A 20,518-nucleotide genomic window follows, 5' to 3' on the forward strand; every position below is an offset into this window, starting at 1 on the left:
TACGTAGGTCAGATTAAAAGAGTGTGTCCGACGTAACGGTCAACATTTAGAGGAAATAATTAGAAGAAAAATAGTTATTGAAATAAACTTTAATCATTTGGATTTTCTTTAAATTTAGATTTTAATTCCTACTAATTCTGCCACCGGACAAATTGTATTTGTGTTTGGAAATTATCGATATTTGCAATCAATTAATGCCCCTGTCTATCACCTTATTTGACACATTTAGTATGCGAGAGTTTGTAAAGTGGGTTTGACAATTTTTGTACGCTTGTTCTTTTTAACCATGGGACCGCGTACTTCGATATAAAAGCGTGAGTTAGCTTTGGAGCATTTTAAAAAAGGAAAGTCGTATTGCAAAAAAGCTGAAATTGTACATTTAAGTTCATCACATTATTGATCGCTTTGTGCATGAAAATTGTGTGGTAAATAAGGGGCGACAGGCTTCACATAAAACTTTCACAGAGAAAGAGAGTCAGTGGTTAGTCCACCAAGTGAAGAAAAATCCAGCAACAAGCGCTCCAAAGTTAACTAAATTGGTCAAAAATGATTTAGGTAAGACTTGTCATCCATAAGCTGAGGGAATAAAATTTAAATGTTAGAATAGCCCTAAATAAAGCTTTCGAAAGGAATAGAAGTAAAAGATTGCAGTTTGCGCGTGACTATCGCGAATAGAACATGAAATAGAACCCCAGCATTTTGAAAGACCATACTTTTTGCAAATGAGGTAGAAATAAACTTATTTGGATAGCAGGTATTTTATATAGCGCGAGGCCGATACGGAGCTCAAACCCCAAAATTTGCGAGCTACTAAATTTGCGGCGGTGGCAACGTTATGGTTTGGGCATGCATGTCATCAAATGGAAATGGAAATTTGACTTTTATCGAAGAAACAATGAACCAATATGTTTATTTACAGCTTCTGCGAGAAAATTTGGTTCAAAGCGCTAGAAAATAACAAATTGAAGATGACTTTCGTTTTTATCAAGATAACGGCTCTAAGCACAAGTCACAAATAATACAAACATTGTTAATATATAATATAAATGGCCCCTCATTGTTGAAAATTCTGCACAATCACCGGAATTGAACGCCATCGAAAATTTCTGATCGGTTTTGAGGACAAGACAAATATAAGAAAATATGACGTCCGTAACAAATCTGATCTTAAAACGAGGATACATGAAGTGTGGAACCAAATGAGTCCAGAATGCACAAAAAAATTGGTTGATTTTTAACTGTATCATTTAAGCTGCGCCTTGAATTCTCTGTATGTTTTTTTGTTTTTTTTGCATTACAAGGATATGAATGGACACTTTTATGTTGAGATATAACAGAAAACAAAATAAATATAGTATCTTCATACTCTGTTTCTCCTTTTTAGCAAAATATTGTATAATATTTTGCAATATAGAACAGTTTACAAACAAATCGTATCGGTATCAAATAAGGTGTGAGGGACTGTATATTAAAGAATTTGTGTTCCGAATTCGATAGTAGGCATTTATATGTGCCAAGTTTGGTTGTTACAACAAAATTACAAACACTATGTTAGTTTACAATTAATGCATGGAATATCATGTTTGTGGCAAATAAATCATTCATCGATGTGACACGCTACGGTAGCTTTTATGCAAACCATATGCAAATCGTATAAATCTATGCATCCAGAGCATACTTATTAGAAAACATAATTCTGCACGCACTCATGGTTGCATTTGTGTTTTGTTATTAGATCAATTTATTTAAGCAATAAAAATATATTTGAACAAACCAGCTTATGCCATGGTTACACTATGAGCCCAAAAGGGGTTAAATCGTAATATTTAATTAGAAAACGAGAAAAATACTCCTAGGCAACCATTTCCACATATACATATGTATGTATGTACGAGTAACATACATATACAAATAAATTAGCCCATTTCTATGCTAAGGTGTTTTGTGGAGAATATTAAACTATTTCAGTAACTTATAGCCAAGAGCAATAACGATCGAAACTATTTGCAAGTTGAATTACAAACGACCAAAAAAATAAAAAATAAATAACAACAGTATTTTTTAAAGGCAGTAGTATTTCTAAGAAATTTGTGTCCTGAGAAAGACTTTACGGAACCCGTATCAATTTTAATTTCAATCAATTTTATGAAGAGATACACGGTTATCTTTCCGTCTAGCGAAGAGTGGAACACTAACCCAACATGGATAAATGATGACTCACAAAAATGGTACACAGATGGTTCCAAAATGCTCCAAGGAGTCGGAGCACGAATAGGGGGGCCTAGAGCACACAAATCCCTAATACTAAGTACAGATACCACAATTTTACATGCGGAGCTCTCCGTCATAATAGAAACAATAAAAATCATATCCGAAAGAGGGATCGAGAAAGTAAAAATTAAAATACTTTCGGACAGCCAATCGGTTCTCAAAGCCTTGAGTAGCGCTTTCAAGTCAAAAGTCCTAATAGTGTGTAAGAATGCACTCAATAAACTGGCCACTTATAATCAGGTGTCACTGGTTTGGGTATCAGGACATGAGGGACACGAAGAAAACGGGAAGGCAGGCTTCCAAATTATAATCAGGGAACAGTGGAATGGCACCTGCGGCCTTAATCACTCCAAAAAGATTTTGAACTTCAATGCCAACAGAGCAAATCTACTCTAACCCTAAATAATCTGAGGCCCTCAGATTACTCTGTGGAGCACTTACAGGTCACTTAGCCTGTAATAAACACTTTAACATAAGAGGGTTATCTAGTGCGAAGTTATACAAGTTCTGCTGTGATGAAGAGGAGTCTATGGAATACTTAATCACCAACTGTGAGACATTAGGCCACAAAAGACACACTCCAACTGGGCACACTAAGTGAAGTGTCTTTCTTCTATCAACGTAAAATCTAGCAGAACCCGATAATAATTCGGGAGGTTAGCAAATAACAAATCTTTTGCGGAGCACCACAAATCAAAGCACACCCAACAAGGTTGAAATGACAATGCAGTCGAACTTTTTCATACCTCACTTTTATGTCAAGAAAGTGTAAACAAACTAATTTATCCTTTATATACCTGCGATACGGTTTTGCTGAAGCTCAAAGGCTTTGATAGATGATTTTGTTTAACTGGGACCTTCTAAATTCATTGGCTTGAAATATTTGCTCCAGCTTTCGGTATACCAATAATTGAAAACTTCCTTTAGGGTCGCTTAGAGCTCATTTGGAAACTACCTTATATTATTAATTTTGAAGTGCACGAAGCAAAGAATAATTAAGGAAAATAACCAAAAAGCATCAAAAGCATCAACATGGATCCCTTTATAATATTTGATATACGATTTTTTCTAAATAAGCATCTCAGCGACCCACAGAAAAATTTAAAATGCCGTTATCTCAAAAACTGGATCCAATCTGGGTACCAACGCATTACGCCATTAAATTTAGAAGGTCTCAATTACGTATCAATCAACCATCAAAACGATGGCCAAAAAAAGTTGAAAATCTGAGCGCGGTGCTATAATTTGAAATCGGACAAGAACTATATATGACCCAATTTTGAAAAGGGGTTTGATATCCCAAACAGCGTTAATTGAAAAATAAATTTCAAAATTATCAGCTAACATATTGTATATTATCAAAATTATAACTAAACCGCACGCACCAATATTATGTATATTAACTACATATTAATATATATGCTTCTGGTTTTTAGATGCAGGCTTATCGCGATAATTTCAAGCAAACCCCTTGCCCAACAACATTTGAGCAAACTTCGACTGCAAGTCGGTTGCCTTTTTCTAAGTCGAATCGTAACCGAACGAACGCTCCAGATAAAACAACCGGTTGTGGTGCTAACGCAGCTGCCGCATCTTCCGAGACTGGTGCATTACCAACGCCTAGAATGTTAAGCCCAACAACACCAGGGGAGCCTACATCAACGGCTGCCTTACTACGTCAAAATCATGATTTGAGGCAACGTCTCTCAGAGGAGGCCAACAACTATCGACGGCGAATTGACTCCTATAAACAGGCGCAACAAAATCAAGCCAATCTTGTTAGTCGCCTGCAATCGAAAATACAACAATATCGACAGCGTTGTAGCGACTTGGAAGATCGAATGCATGAATCGATTAAACACACACCGGTACCACCTTGCACCCCGAAGATAACAACCGGTCCGACATCAAGTCAAGTAATGGTAAGTGTTTTATATAAATATTTTAGTCGTAAATAATATGTGCATATGTACTTTGAGGAGGTTCCAAAAATCGAAAGAGCTTCCTGTATTTGAAAACTTATGTGGAGAGTGTCTTAAAAAAATGTTTGGTGCATCAACGTACTCCAAATCAGTGAAAGCAAAGGCAAAGTTAATATTAAAATTTCATCAAAAAGTGTAATTAGCTATATAGGTATAAATATATAATATTTCCCGTGGTTCCTAAGGAAAACAAAGGGCCTCAGGACACAAGGTAAAGTTAGGTTTATTTAACGCAAGAAATTTGTTTTCGCCTCCATGAATGGCCTGTTTGCAGCGCTTCTGCTTCGTTATACTCCAGAGATCAGTGTTGGAGATGGTGTTTGGCCAAAAAACGCGCACAACCTTGTGGAAACGGCAATTGATGAATGCTTTACGATATTGTATAGCACACATTGTATCCATCTATCCATCCATCCTCGCATCCATACAGAAGGACAGACCTGACGTTTGACAGTTTCGTACACCTGGATACTTAGGAAGATCTCCTAACTATGGCTAACATACCAAATACAGCGCAAGCTTCCGCTATTCGACTGCGTATGCCAGATGCCGTCCCGTCAGTTTTGTTGATGATGCTTCCGAGATAGCAGAATTCGTCCACTTCTGCGGTGTTGATGGCGCGTATCTGGAAAATCCGCGGTTCTCGTGTCGTTTAAGCATATAAATAGTTTTTTAAATTTATTTTTAGTTTTTTATTTTATATTTTTAGGGTGTACATAACGAGTTTTGTTTTTTATAAACTTAATTCGAACACTGCCTGAGCCAGAGCTTAATCGTTTTTTAAGGCCTAAAAAAAGTAGTAAGTACAACATTGAGAACAAAACTTCACTAGAGGCACATGGCTTCGGAGATGAGTAATAACATAGAAAAAGTTTAAGGTCGTTTCCTTTACAATAATATGCATATCGTTTACGAAAATCTGGTATCAAATGTCAAATTTATTACAAATTTAAAAAAAGATCAAAAAAACATTTTCAGGGTGGTTCAAAAACACTTTTTTATTTATTTCGACGTATTCTCCGAATAAGCTTTCAAATACGAGATTGTTATTTTACATTTTTTTTGTGTGGGCGTGGAGCCAGCCTAATGTACATATCGTCCCCTTAGTATTAAAATAGCCTATCAATTTTTTGATGTTTTGAGAAAATGAATTTCAAACTTTTTGTCGAAAGTAGCTCTCACTCAAATCTCGGTATGTCTGTAAATATTTATTATTTTTTGACTGACGTTTTGACCCACTTTGTGGAACTAGAAGTTGACAAAATTTTGGCCACATATAAAATCGACGATGGAGAATCCAAAAATTCAATAAAAAAATAATAGCCTATGAGCACTTAGCCTATTGTTATACTAAGGGGACGATATGTACATACAAACATATATTATTAGTGGTTGTATGCCTTATATTAAGATAAAATACGAGTATTTATGAGCTTCAAATAAATTATTACTTTATCATTTTAGTGTTCAACCTCAATGGCATTGGGTCAATCAAGCCTGCCTTGCTCATCTTCGTTGGACTCACCACCATTGACTTGTGCACGGGATTTCATTGTGCATGAAGATAGTGGTGAATTGTGCCGTAAGCTCGAGGATGAGCACAGCAAATGTGAACAACTCATTGCGCAGAATAATACGCTGCGACAGCAATTGGAAGAATCGAATCGAACGAATGAGGCCATAACTAACGATCTACAGAAGTTAACTAATGATTTTTCCAACTTACGAGATGAATTACTTATTAAGGAGGACGAGTATAAAGAAGAGGAGCAGGTATGCATGGCGTAGTAATTTGAATATTGCCAGTTATTCTTGAAAGAAGAAATTGCAGCTTGCACGGCGAATTATGCTTCGCAACGTATCAGAGTTGTAAAAAGGCATATAAAAAATGGATTTATAAGTAGAAGAAATATATATTGTATAGTATGTTTTAACCAAGGCGATCAGGTATGCGATGCTTTCTTCGTGTTTAGCACTTGGTTTCGATACCTGTTTGCAGTAGTTTCCATACGGCAACGCTATCGAACTATCATTCATCGTAAATAAAAAAATCACAAAATAAATCCATTCCATCACGTCACAGTAGATCAAGTGAATTTCAATTTGCCGTTATTTTTCCCCTCTTAACTTTTTTAGTAACTTCTGCATGTTGAGACTTTGTAATGCCTCCAATATCTTCCACTTGCAAAAACTTCGAAAAATTTTACTCTAATAAACATGCAGCGGTAGAGGGTCTGCCCCCGTGGGAAATACTTTCCTCGAAAGAAGAAGATATAATTACACAGAAAAAAAACCTATCAGGAAAATATGTAGAGATTTTTTTTTTGCAAATCAGCTTATGAAGATAATTTTTTTGCTTAATATGTTATTCTAAATATAAAAATGTTATTTTTTCGCAACAAATTAAAAAAAAATATCCATTCAATAATAAAAATTAAAGCCAAATTGGTTGATCTTTCTAATGTAAATTTTGATTGATACTTGAATATACCGAACGCTTTTTGCAGATTTTAATTCAGCACTCGGTATCTTGTTTCGATACCAGAAACAAGTAAAAGTATCGATACTAAGGTATCAAATCGTCCCCTTAGTATAACAATAGCCTATGTGCTCATAGGCTATTATTTTTTTTTTTGAATTTTTGGATTCTCCATCGTCGATTTTATATGTGGTCAAAATTTTGTCAAATTCTAGTTCCACAAAGTGGGTCAAAACGTCAGTCAAAATAATAAATATTTACAGACATAACGAGATTTGAGTGAGAGCTACTTTCGACAAAAAGTTTGAAATTCATTTTCTCAAAACATCAAAAAATTTATAGGCTATTTTAATACTAAGGGGACGAAATGATCGTTAGTCGCGTCTTGGAAGTAGAATTACACATACGCCCCGGCAATTCATTTCCTTCGTGTATAAAAAACCATCTGACTTTTGGAGACGGCATAAAACAGTAGGTCCTCCCATTTGTAGATTAAGTAAAGAGTTCTCATTCTCTTATCGTTTGATTTCTACTGTATTATTAACATAGTTGAAATTATTTTTATGCAAATATGATAGTATCAAACAGTTTTTTGACTCAGAACGGTAGGCAGCGATTGGCAGCTTAGCGTGAAGTCTTTTCTTTCGAATGCAGTATCTCTTGCTCAGTATTGCAATGGCCTTTGTTGGCATTATTTTTTTTTGCTTCGTCAAGAGACTAAGAAAATGCAGCAGGATTTTTTAGGGTTTGGCTATCCGCCTTATTCGCCGCATTTTCGATTTCTTTCATGCAAGTTTAAGGTTCTTTTTATCAGCGTTTTATTTTGACAGCTGTCGTATGTCAAATGCGTCGCTTTTGTTAGATGTTTACTAAAAAATTTGAAATTGTTCGAATTTTTGACTTTTCATTTCGATTCACTCAAATTAGTTCGAATTTGCATAAATTTCGTATACAAGTATTTCAAATCCACTGCGAAATTGACAATGGAATGACAGTGAAAACGACATTTCGCAAAATTGTGAATATTTTTGGTTCGCATATTTCTGTTGCATGGGAAAGCATTGAAGAAAATCATATGCAGTTGGAAGTGCCTTTATACTCAACAAATATGTGATTACAATAAACTCGTATTTATGCAAACGAAATACCCGGGAGTAAAGGTTTGACGATATGCTGCAGCAATTTAGGCAATTGACCACCAAGCAGATCAGATTTAACTTATTTGTACTGTTTTCGGCGATGTCATCTAAGAAATAGAAATTATGTAGACAAATTAGAAACCACCGAAGTTTCAAAAGACAACATACAGCAAATTTCACTCAAAAAATTTAGAATCTTCAAACGCAAGTGGAATGTTTGAGAAATAGCCTTCATAAATTGTAAACCCTCTATTAAATATATCAGATAATTGACATATCATCGATAATCCGAAACCTCTTGGTAATTTTGTGTTTGCCGAGGTCAGTTGTGTGTTTCATGTACCGCATTTCATAACGGTGTCAAAAAAATTAAAAATTCGATTAATTCTTCAATGCCACTACGATCAAGGGGAAAAGGCAGAGCTATCGGTACTTTTTATGGAACTAATACAGAATAGCGGCCGTCGTAGCCGAATTTGTTGGTGCGTGATTACCAATCGGAATTCACAGATAGATCGTTGGTTCGAATATCGGTGAAACCAAAATTAATAAAAACATTTGCCTAATAGCGGTCACCCCTCGGCAGGCAATGGCAAACCTCCGAGTGTATTTCTGCCATGAAAAAGCTCCTCATAAAAATATCTGCCGTTCGGAGTCGGTTGGAACTGTAGGTCCCTCCATTTGTGGAACAACATCAAGACGCACACCACAAATAGGAGGAGGAGCTCGGCCAAACACCCAAAAAGGGTGTACGCGCCAATTATATATATAATACAGAATTGAATGCAATAGTAAAATGGCGATTGCCTCGAAGATGGGGCGCGCTCTAATAGGTTTATTGTAAAAATGGCGATCAAATCATGACAATCCTCAAGTTTCAGAAGCGTAGAGCAATTATTTCATTGCCCAAAAAGTGAAGACTAGCCGAAAAAAAAATTCGTCCTAAATCAGAACTTTTAATTTCATCTAAAAGTGTTTAATTTGAATTTAAAAAAAAAATTGCAACATCGATTATTTAATAATTAAAAAAGTTTTACAATTTGATTTTTCGATTTTTAAAAAAACCAAAAATATAATATATTTTTTTTATTTGGGCTAAAGTAACTTGAAAAACTCACTTTCTGAGCTAGAGTTATTTGCTGTGTAGTTTAATAAAAGTTTATTAAAAGTTTAATAATACTTGTCTGTTACATCATTCCTTATTACCCCAAAATTTGACTAGATATCCTAAAGCCAAGTTGCAATAAAAAGTTATGAACCCAAAAAATGTCGATAAGAAAAAATATTGGGCATCCTAATATACATTTGTATGTTTACGCAAATGTCCATATACTCATGTACAATAGCGCAAATACCAATATTTATCTACATATAGTTTGTCAAGGAAGTATTTTAACATCTACTAATTCAACGAAATTCAGACATGTTGCTTAAGAAAATACATATGTATTTTTTCATGTTTTTTTTTTCAATATTTGGTTCTATTTGATTAATATAAATAATTCACAAGCCAATGATAGAAATTACACCTATTCCGTTTAAAAAAACCTAAAAATTAAAAGCAAAAACATTATGAACTTCAAACACAGCTGCCAAGAAAATTTTTTACATTTGCAGTTAATAGCTTCAAGTTATATGTTTTAAAAAATGAAATATGAATCAGTACTTTGTACGACAATCCTGGACATCTATAACACCTTGTACTCTACTTCTCATAGGATGAATCATTTTTTGAACATCATAGTCCGGGGTATCTCGAGTCATCCCTTTAAAATAACGTTTTTGAGCTCTGCTTGACCTGTTGAGTGTTTTTTTGTAATTTTTTTCTTTAAATATGCCCACAAATTTCTTATTGTATATCCAATACTTTACTGTAATTAAAAAGAAGCCACATTCTGACCATACGAGCTTTATGTTTTGGATCGTTATCCTGGTAGAATTTAAACTGAGGTTTCTTGTCAAACTGTGTTGCCCTATTTATCAAATGGTATTGCAGACTATTTCAAATATTGTTATGCATTTCCGTAACATTACTGACAATTTGCCAAAATTCATTGTCGGTATGGTATTCCGCCTTCCCAGTGCTTTTAAAGGCTGCCTCTACATTCTATTGATTCATTCGCTGTGATACAGCATTATATTAGTCTCATTGCAGAATATCCCATCAGTAGCTATCCCCAGTAGATATCTGTTTGAGCTAAGTACGTTCCAGCGAGGGATAACCGCTTTTCAATAGGCTGTGTAGAGAGCAAAGACTTCTTTTGAGCAACTCGTGAAGTAGACTTGTGCTTTTGCGAAACTTGGCGGACTGTTTCATGAGAACCTTCGGCCACATGCCCACTAGTTAGATTCCTTCACGAAATCTGCGGGGTTGCGGCTACTTTTTCTTTCTTGATAGCTGAGAGAAGCAATTGTTTTGTTTTTGTATTTTTATTTTTGCTTACTTTAACTATTTAAGTTAATGAAATATTTTTGAAAAGCTTTCCAAATCCAACAATGTTAATGGTTTTAGTTAAAGAAGTGCAAATAACTTGAATATTTTACTATATCAAAACATTTTCTCCATAAACTGTACATAATTTCTTTATATTCCTTAGGCTTTCAAAGATTACTACAATGGCGAGCATAATCGCCTTCTAAAAATGTGGCGTGAAATTGTTGCTGTGAAACGGGCCTTCAAAGATACGCAGTCGGCAATGAAAAATGAAGTTGGAAAAATGGGCCTGGAAATCGGCAGCGTCGCCAAAGATCTATTGAACTCTTGTGGTGGCCTTTCATTTGTTCTACAGCAAGCGAAACGAGCAACTGACGAAGAGCTTGTCGAATCTAGGCGTGAAAATAACGATTTGAGGTCTCAATTGGCTACCCTGAAGGTGCAGTATGAAAGCGCACGCCAAGAAGTTCTAGAACGGGATCAACGACTACTTGATCTAATGAATCAGTTGAAAAAACTTGAAGAACGCTGTGCTCAAGCTGAGTCGCAGGCAATGTTAGCCAATCGCTATAACGACGAAATCGAGAGACTGAACAATTCTATACGTGAAATTGCACAAGCCGTTGTACAAGACGCTGAAAGTGCTGATCGTGAAGGGGACGCTGCAGAGGCGAACGAATCAATGCAGCACATGCATTTAACGCGTGACACTGCCACTGGCATGACCGTGCCTGCGAAATCGCCGCGTCGCAGCTCAGCGCGTGCATCGCAAGCTTTCGCCGAAGGCACCATATCAGCAGTTCAAGCCGCACTACATAAATACCAATTGGCTTTGCATGATATGCAAGTTAAATTTCAAAATGTTAACGAAAATTTACGAAATACAAAAGCACAACTTGAAACAAGTGAAGGCACAAAAGTGCTCTTGACGACGAAAGTGCAACAGCTTACTGAAAAATTGGATGCTAGCAATTCGAAGCTATCTGAATTGTTGAAAGAGAGAGAAAGTCTGCAGAAGACACTAGAGGAAACGCGTCAGCAGAAACAACAAAGCGAACAGGGACGTCTCGATTTGAATTCTGCGGTATGTTTCTACTCTTTTATATATTTTTAACATATTTAACAGTTTGTTTAGGCCATACCCTAAAGTCGCGTAAATGTTTAGCCACCCTAATGGTAACTGCGCCTACCGTTCCGACTGTTGCAAACCACCGTTTCCAGTCGCTGCAACGTGAAGGCCGTTAACCTTGTCATTTCCCCGCCAAATAGTTAAAACGTTTACCGTGTTAAACGCTGTTCGGCGAGACTACTTTCGCCTTAATTTTTAATTTAACTTTCACTGCGATTTTTACAAAGCAAGGATCAGGAGCCAAAGGTAAATAAAATTACCAATAATATTTTTTATTTATTATATACTAATAATTAATACTCGTAAATAACACCGAGTTACTTCATATTGTACGATTTGCATTTATATCGACATACATACCAGAAATATTAAAACACTGATAATAACCGGAAAGTGACACGCCTTTCTATTTCTCCAAAATACATCGTCGGAGCGACCGTGGAGGTCTCACATTTTTTAAACCCATCATCTGCGTCGCCCTCCGATGATAACACAGTTCTTCAATTCTATAACTGTATTTCGTTTAAAAATTGAAATTTTTGGTAAAAAGTGTTTTTATTTCATCAGTTAGTGTACATAACGGATGAGAAACATGAGAACATGAGAACATAAGAACATAATATATGTATTTATTATGTATGTATGTAAATATGTACATTATTGTGCATTACTCTTCACACAAGCAAAAAAGCATTAGAATTATGAAATTTATTATGGAAATAATAATAAATAATAAATTTATTATCGGAAAAATACTAATGTTAATATTAAAAAATATTTATATTCAAAGTACCTCTAAAAACCTCATCATTTTGGTTTCGTTGATAAAATTTGTTACTTTGATACTTAAACTTTTCTAGCATCTAAGCTAATTTTTTGAAAAACTAGTTTTTAAAACCTAATTCTTTTAATAGAAAACTTGATTTTTGAAGGTATTTTCACATGGATCATGGTTCATGCAAATCTTTTTTCGGAAATATTTTGGCATAAGTCTTGAAATATAAAAAAATTTATAATTCCAAATCCAAAAATCCGCAACCCTACATGCTTGCATATATTTTGACTAGCATCAACCAAATACTTAAGATAAGGTTTTGACTTCAAATCGTCACATAAAAGAAATATAAAAAATAATGTTAGGAAAGCCAAAATCCGTTTTTAATGAGTAAAGACAGTGAATTTGAGGAGTCACATAGACTGTGAATGTATGCCTGAACCCACCTATTCAGATCTACGCTGAAGCTTATGAAAGATATGGTCGATTATCCGTCTGAGCCTCGGCACCATATAATTTTCAAAAGGTCTGAAACAGGAGTGTTTTATATGGGAAAGTTAAAAAAACAGAAGAAGTTTATTTTCGCGATTTCAGATACCGCAAAATACGAATTAACTTAATCTGAAACGCATACAACGTAATCTCTTCACGTCGTATGAAAATACAAGTCTATCGATGCACATCTGGACAGATTTTTCAGATTTTCTATATACAGCGTAGCTCCATTGAACTGCTGACGACATAAAATTTCTTGCTCTTTCATATATCCTATCAGACAACAACTTGGCTGTTCTTAGTTTTGCGACAAGTTATAGCTCACCACTTACGGAAGCAATTGTATTGGGGGTTTTTGGTAATTTTAAGGGATAGATTCAAGTATGTTATATTGATTTAGCTGTGCGAAAAATTACAAGTGGATTTTCTATATCCCTTGAACATCTATATGAGAATACTGCATATCTGGCACCACACATGCGGTTATAACAAAATTGTCGGTGTTGAATAACCCTAAGTTGGCGATCGAAATTAAGGGCTCTCATTAAACTATATTCACCCGCAGAGGGGTAAAATGGAATTAATACTCAAAAATGAACTCAAAATAAACTTTGGCAAGGCAAAGCTAAAGAAAAACTTCAACGCAAACAAGTAGCTCTTGCACCTACGCGAACGCTGTCATATGGTAAGCTGAGTAAGCTTTAAAAGTAAATTTACTTAACAGTTTGGCCGTCCGAAAGTTTGGACATTATTTCGGTCAACAAGAAATTAAGCAAATATCGTTTGAGTTAAGTTGATTTTAGACGGCCAAGATGGTCAAGTATTTCATTGGTGTTTTCGTATTGTATTATGCTGTCAAGATTTATTGTGAATATATGTAATAAAATAAATTTTGATGTAGAGCGAACGTCACACAAAGGTCGAAAAAACTAGCACGTTGTTAGTTGGTAGGTTAGGTTCCTGGACATGATGGATATGAGGGAAATGGAATGGCTGATCATATAGCTTAAAGAAGTCCTGAGCCTCTCTGTGGACTTCCAAAAGGCCACATTAACGAATTTCTCAGAAAGTAGGATCAGAAGATATTCGTTGAACACTGGCGCAATTCTATCGGTCAGCGACAAGCGAAACAATTCCTAACGCCGCGCAGAGGAATTTCTGATAAGCACCTTCACTCAGCAGAGTAGACTTATGACTTTTAACTGGTTACTTTACAGGTCACTGTAGCCTGAAATATCACTTAAACAAAATTGGTCTCTCTGAAACCATCGTCTGCCTATTTTGTGAAATAGACACTGAAAATTCCGAACACATTCTTTCACTCCATTGGGGATATTGAAGTGCATTTACATAAATTATAGAACAATTAACACCAGGCCTTAAAATATAGAGTACCTCAGCAGGCTCTGCACAATAGAACTTTGTTGGTCGCAATGCGCAGTAGCCTAATAATAATAATAACTGTTGCATACTTCCTTTCGAGTGCTTATGGATAAAAAATCAGCTCAAATTCATTATATGGTAATCCACACTCTTCGTAAATGGAGGAAGATTCCGAGCCATATAGAAAATTAAAAACGTATGTACATATACATATGAAAAACTAGGCCATTTTTTATTCAATAAATTTCAATTCAACATAGAAAATAAAGCTTTCTGAAAAGTTGGCAGGTCAATCGCACGACCTTATACATACAGGAGCAGCCCTTATGGTGAATGGCGATCGCTATCGAGCCATGATGACTGAATTTTTGTTTCCAAAAATGAATCAGCTAAACATCGATGACGTATGCATACACAGATACTGAGTAATATTTTTCGAAATTATATTTTCAGTTTGAAAATCTTAGCGCAGATTTTGAAAAGTTGCAGCTAAAACATGGAAAGCTTCAGAAGAAAATTGATTTACTTGAAGACGATAAAAAAGCCGTGGAACTGGAAATTCAACGAATGCTTAAGGATAAAAATATAATTGAAATGAATCTAAGGTGAGCTCTTCACGTTTTTTTTTTTTTAATTTTAATATTTTATAGCAATTTGTGGTGAAAAATTTCATTCAGATCTGAAGAAGACCGAGGTAGCCGCCTACGTGAGGAAACAATATCACTGCGCGAAGAATTGAATAGCGTAAGCCTCAGTCGCGACCTGCTTGAGCAGCAACGCATCGAATCCGAGAATATCATTAATTTAATTGAAAAACAAAAATCTGATTTGGAGTATGACTTAGATAAGTTGCTCTTAGAGAAGTGTGATCTACAAGAAAAGTTGGACAAAGTGTCGAATAGTAACACCTCCACAACGGACGAATTGAAGACAATGCAAAGTGGCTTAATTCAAGCACAGGAGGAGCGCAATAAACTGAAAACAGAAGTAGGTGAACTTCAAAAGGAGATAGCAACAGTGCGCAAGGAGTTAAGTGGTGTTGAAAAGGCACGCTTGGAGTTGGAAACGGATAGTTTGTCATATAGCGAAAAACTAAAATGTACACAATTGGAGAAAGAAAAGATTCTACAAGACCTGGCTTGTGTTACGCGGGACCGCAGTGATATACATAACCAACTTACAGCCTTATGCCGCAAAAAGGAGTCGCTCAACGAAGAACTTATGCGCACGCGTCAAAAGTTGGAGCAAACTGCCGAAACAAATAATCGATTGAATAGGAATTTGGAAGAAATGGTTAAAGATGTGGAGGAGAAACAGGTTGTAATAGATTTGCACGAGAAGGAAACCCATCGTCTGCAGGTTAGTTGCTTATTTAAGTGTACGAATTCTGTGTAGTCTGCAAAAGCCAGATCATATAAGTAATAAGTATTGTCTATACCTATACCTACATATGATCAGAAAGTTCCGGGAACGTTTAAATAAAACAAAACAGAGTTAAATTTCAGGCAAATTTATTTCATCTCCTTCAAAATATGACCCGTCTGCAGCAACAAACATGCGCCAACGTTTAACCCAGTCCTCCATGCGCCCCTGGTAGGCCGACGAAGGGATGGCCTTCAGCTCCTTCGTCGCATTCTCTTTGATCCCCTCTATCGACTGAAATCTCCTTCCACGAAGTGGTAACTTCAACTTGGAAAACAAAAAGAAATTGCACGGGGCCATATCAGATGAATGCTTTCACCATGGCATTTACTTGGTGTTTAGACAAATAATCCATTACAATTTGGGCTCGGTACGATGGCGCGTTATCAACATGCAAAATCCAAGAATTGTTTACCCACTTTTCCGGCCGTTTACGACGTACAGCATCTCCCAAACGCTTCAAAACAGATAAATAATATTCTTTATTGACTGCCTGTCCCGATGGAAGGTACTCATGGTGCACTACGCCTTGGCAATCGAAGAAAATAGTCAACATCACCTTCCTGGTACTTTCTGGGGGGTCCAAATAAAATAATAATAGATGCTTTCCATTTTAATTCAACCGGGCTATTCGGGTCATGTTCTTCGATTTCGATGTAACTCAAATATGTTGCTTTCTGGTCAAAATAATGAGACACGTATTTTTTTGTTCGCTCGAAAAAATTTTTTTTCAAGAGTTATCGGCAGTTTTGTTTTCCGGCTCAAAATCGATTTTTTTTTTTAATTATACAAAAAATATTTTTTTTTAAATGCCCATAACTTAGTCAAAAATGAACTGATTTTAATAATTCTGGGTTCAAAATGATCGTCATTACTTACACAAGCGATTTCATGTAGAAACAATTGCAAAACAGTAGTTGAAATTTTTTATTTAGCAAAAAAGAAAAAAAAAATTAAATTATTTCGAAATTCAATATTTCAAAAAGTGTATTTGTTTTTTTTTACAACTTTTTCCAAATCAAGAGGACACCTCAAACTTCAATTGAGCTGAATGCCCAGTAGCTAAAACGAGTTATTTTTGAGTAATGAATTTTTTAGTAAAAAACCTGTTTCGCACTTTTTGTTTTTTGCAAAATAAAAAATTTTCAGTTATGAGCATTAAAAAAAAAATCTTATTTAATGAGAGAGAGAGCAACATATTTGAGTTACATCGAAATCGAAGAACATGACCCAAATACCCCGGTTGAATTGAAATGGAAAGCATCAATATTAATAATATATAATAATATCAGGTCAGTACATAAGTTCGTGCGTATTTTACCCATAATTTCACTTTTGTACGATTTAACATACAAAAAATTTTTCGCGAAATATAACGGAACTATTTTCATTTCCTTTGATATATTGTGCATTCAACAAGTGATTTTAATCGCGGATAGAAACACGTGCTGTTAAGAAATAAAATGGAATCTTCGAACGCGTATAAGAGGCATATTTTGTATTTTTTTATAAAAGTGGTAAAAATGCAACAACTGCTGCCGCAGAAATAAACAGTGTTCACGGAGAGGCTACCGTGAGTGTAAGGACTGTGCAAAAGTGGTTTCCAAATTCCGAAGTGGTAACTGCTAACTAACCGAAATATAAATAGTTTCGTTATATTCCGCGAATAATTTTTTGTATGCAAAAATCGTACAGAAGCGAAATTATGGGTAAAATACGCCCGAACTTATGGACTGACCTGATATAATAATAATAACAATAATATATATATATATATAATATATATAATTGGCGCGTACACCCTTTTTGGGTGTTTGGTCGAGCTCCTCCTCCTATTTGTGGTGTGCGTCTTGATGTTGTTCTACAAATGGAGGGACCTACAGTTTTAAGCCGACTCCGAACGGCAGATTTTTTTATGAGAAGCTTTTTCATGGCAGAAATACACTCGGAGGTTTGCCATTGCCTGCCGAGGGGTGACAGCTATTAAAAAATGTTTTTTTTTAATTTTTCTTTCACCGAGATTCGAACCAACGTTCTCTCTGTGAATTCCGAATGGCAATCACGCACCAACCCATTTGGCTACGGCTGCCACAATAATAATAATATATTGTAAAATGAGAAAAACATTACTATTTGTCCGTATATAATAATACATTTATTAGAAAGACTAAGCATTCCCATTAGTTGTGGAATACGATTTCATTCATGTAGCCGGGAGGCTACGAAGCCTCAGCCAAGCGCAGGTCACAGAGCGATCTGTTAATAATCCGTTTACCGGACCTGGCGTAGGTTGTTTTGAGGGCCATCCAAGTAGTAGATAACCAATAATCACTTACCGAAATGATTTTTCTAAAAGTTACGCCCCCAATCAGCGCTTAACCATACACCCTGAGAATGGTTTCTTAACAATGAGCTGTAGGTTTTCCGACGCCTATATGGAAAAAATTAGTTTTGCGCAGAATAATCCAAATTTGTGTATCATACACAAGATGTTCTTCAACCCAAATTTAGAAGAGGTAAAGGAATGGTCATTTGCCTTCAACTATAGAGCAATTAAAAATTTAAAATAAAGTACTGTCGCGGCCTAGAAATCATATTCACCAATAGTTAAAATTTCGAGAATTGTCAGCCAAAAAACAACCTATGAATAAAAGAGGAGACTGGTATTTGTACCACCCTGTATATATAGTATATTACTTCAATCGACTAAACGTTAATTATTTATTGCATACAAAAAGGAACTGCTCACGGCACTGCGTACCGAAAAAGAATCTCTTGAAGCTGTACTTTTCGATACAAATACTCAACTAGAAGCGACTGAGGAGAAACGCCAACAGCTCGAACGTGATCTTCAAGAAGCACTGGTGCGTGAAGAGTCTCTTAAAAACACTGTTGCACGTCTAAACAAAGAGCTGGAACAGTGTCACCGCCGAGCTCAGGAGACCAAAACCCAGCTAATGAACGCTGCACGCGCAGCTGAGAATGATTTCAATCAAAAGATTTCCAACCTCAAAGCAGCAAACGAAGAAGCGGCTAAGAAGCATTCGGATGAGTTATATAAACTCAAAACAGGTTTAGAAAAACGAATGGCACAGGCACTTCAAGCACTACAAACGGCTAAGGATGATGAAATTGAGAAGTTACAAGAACGCTTAGAAGCACTACAAGCGCATTTGGAAAGTGTAGTGCAGCAGCATGAGGAGGCAATGATACGAGCAGAAAATGAAAAGCAACAAGCGCTGATGATGGGTAAGCATACCTGTGGCAAAAATACCTTTATTTGTCATATATTCACATCTTTCGTTCGTAATTTAACGTACCTAAAAAACTAGCTCACCGAGACAAGCAAGCCGTAATGGAAAAGTTAGAGGCCACTGTGCGGGAGCTAAAAACAGAGCAAGAAGGACTCGAACGCATGAAACGTGAGCATAACGCATACGACGAAAAACAACGAAATGCGATCGCACAATTAAAGGATGAAATCTCTGCCATGCGGAACAGGGAGGAAGAAAACAAGTATGGGGGTTTGTGGAAGTGGACTTCAATGATAATTCTATTTAGAATCTGCTTTCAACTTACGAATTTACAAATATGTACAATAACCAAGCTTAATTTTCACGACAGAATAAAACTCGAAGAATGCATACGAAAGCAGGAAATACAGTTAGCGGGTCTGAGAGAAGAGAGAGATAATCTTAATCGACTTTCTGAAGAGTTAAAAATGGATATACGCCTTAAAGAAGACAAAGTCGAAGGGCTCAATACGGAATTACAGAGCGCGCTGAGGAAAGCAAAGGAAGGTAAGGTATTCGTGCTGGTGTGCTTTGCTACGTCCCTTAACTAATGGGTTATACTTTTTTTTTAAATCCTTTACTCGTAATCATGCTTGGCGGATTCTTATACCTTATTTTAATATCCGCGCCCTTGTGCCTAAGGGTATTATAATTTTATTCACATACTGGTTGTATGCAACAGCACAAAGGAATCGAGATAAATATGGACTTATAACTTATATACAAAACTAAATTGCTCAGAATGATGGGAGGAGGCGATTTAGACATGTCTGTACGTCCGAACCTTCATATGTTTGTCTGAGCAAAAATTAACATATTTAAAAGAAACTTGGTGAAAATGGAGGAAATCGGCCAATAAACACGCCCACCTCGCACGTAACGATAATTTCCAAAATGGAAGAAAGCATGTTTCCTCTGTTATAAGGGAATCAAAATTACTCAAATATAGTACAAATAATAAACTAGAGAAATATATACGACGGGCATCGTATTTTTGGATAAAAACGCGTATCTTGACAATTACTAAGTTATTGGTTAGGTTATGAATGTATATTTGGCTGATCTGAATAGATCTCGCATAGACCACAAGGGTTTTGAGACCACGTAGTGTTACCAGTGTTGTTGAAGCCGTGTTAAATATACGAGTAGTACATGATACATGTCTTGGCGAATTTTAATAAGCAGTTTAAACTTTCGTCCGCAATATCCTTCCGGGATAAAAAGTATACTGATCCCAGACAATTGCAACGAGTTTTGCTTAGAGCAGGGAGTGGCAAAGGAGGTGTTCTAACATACCCCTTCTTCTTCGCATAAGTTACACGCGTCGTTGCGGACCAATCCCATGTTAATTGCGTGATATGGAGTGAGACAATGTCCCGTCAGTACTCCAACCAATATTTTACATTCCTTCCTTGAGAACTAAAGAATAAAGTGGGATGTTTTCGTGTTGCAAGTTCGTATCATTATTTTGGCAATCCTGTGGGGGTTCGAGGCTTCCCATACAGGCTGTGGTTCCAGAGTTAGTTCCTCTTCTAGTTACATCTTCAAAACTGAAAATGAGGGATATATGTTCGACGTACTCATCCTAGGCAAGCACCCAAGCAGCCTTAACAAGCTCGTCAACTCTCTCATTCCTTCAGTTCACTTGCGCCCTGGTACCCAGTAAGTTGTGACGTGTTTATACCCGCAGAGCTCATCCATTTTGGATCTACGGTG

General features: G+C 36.1%; 1 protein-coding gene across 1 annotated transcript in view; it reads left to right on the plus strand.

The window, feature by feature from the left end:
- Positions 1-20,518, plus strand: part of LOC128855171 (rootletin) — an 88,407-nt gene that overhangs the window by 56,440 nt on the left and 11,449 nt on the right. The window contains exons 2-9 of the mRNA XM_054089869.1: positions 3,708-4,193; positions 5,718-6,026; positions 10,469-11,389; positions 14,541-14,692; positions 14,765-15,446; positions 18,248-18,758; positions 18,842-19,025; positions 19,134-19,309. Of these exons, the coding sequence (XP_053945844.1) occupies positions 3,708-4,193; positions 5,718-6,026; positions 10,469-11,389; positions 14,541-14,692; positions 14,765-15,446; positions 18,248-18,758; positions 18,842-19,025; positions 19,134-19,309 (3,421 nt within the window). The remainder of the gene's footprint in view (positions 1-3,707; positions 4,194-5,717; positions 6,027-10,468; positions 11,390-14,540; positions 14,693-14,764; positions 15,447-18,247; positions 18,759-18,841; positions 19,026-19,133; positions 19,310-20,518) is intronic.

This window comes from Anastrepha ludens, chromosome 2 (genome assembly GCF_028408465.1).
Source record: "Anastrepha ludens isolate Willacy chromosome 2, idAnaLude1.1, whole genome shotgun sequence".
Classification (NCBI taxonomy): domain Eukaryota; kingdom Metazoa; phylum Arthropoda; class Insecta; order Diptera; family Tephritidae; genus Anastrepha; species Anastrepha ludens.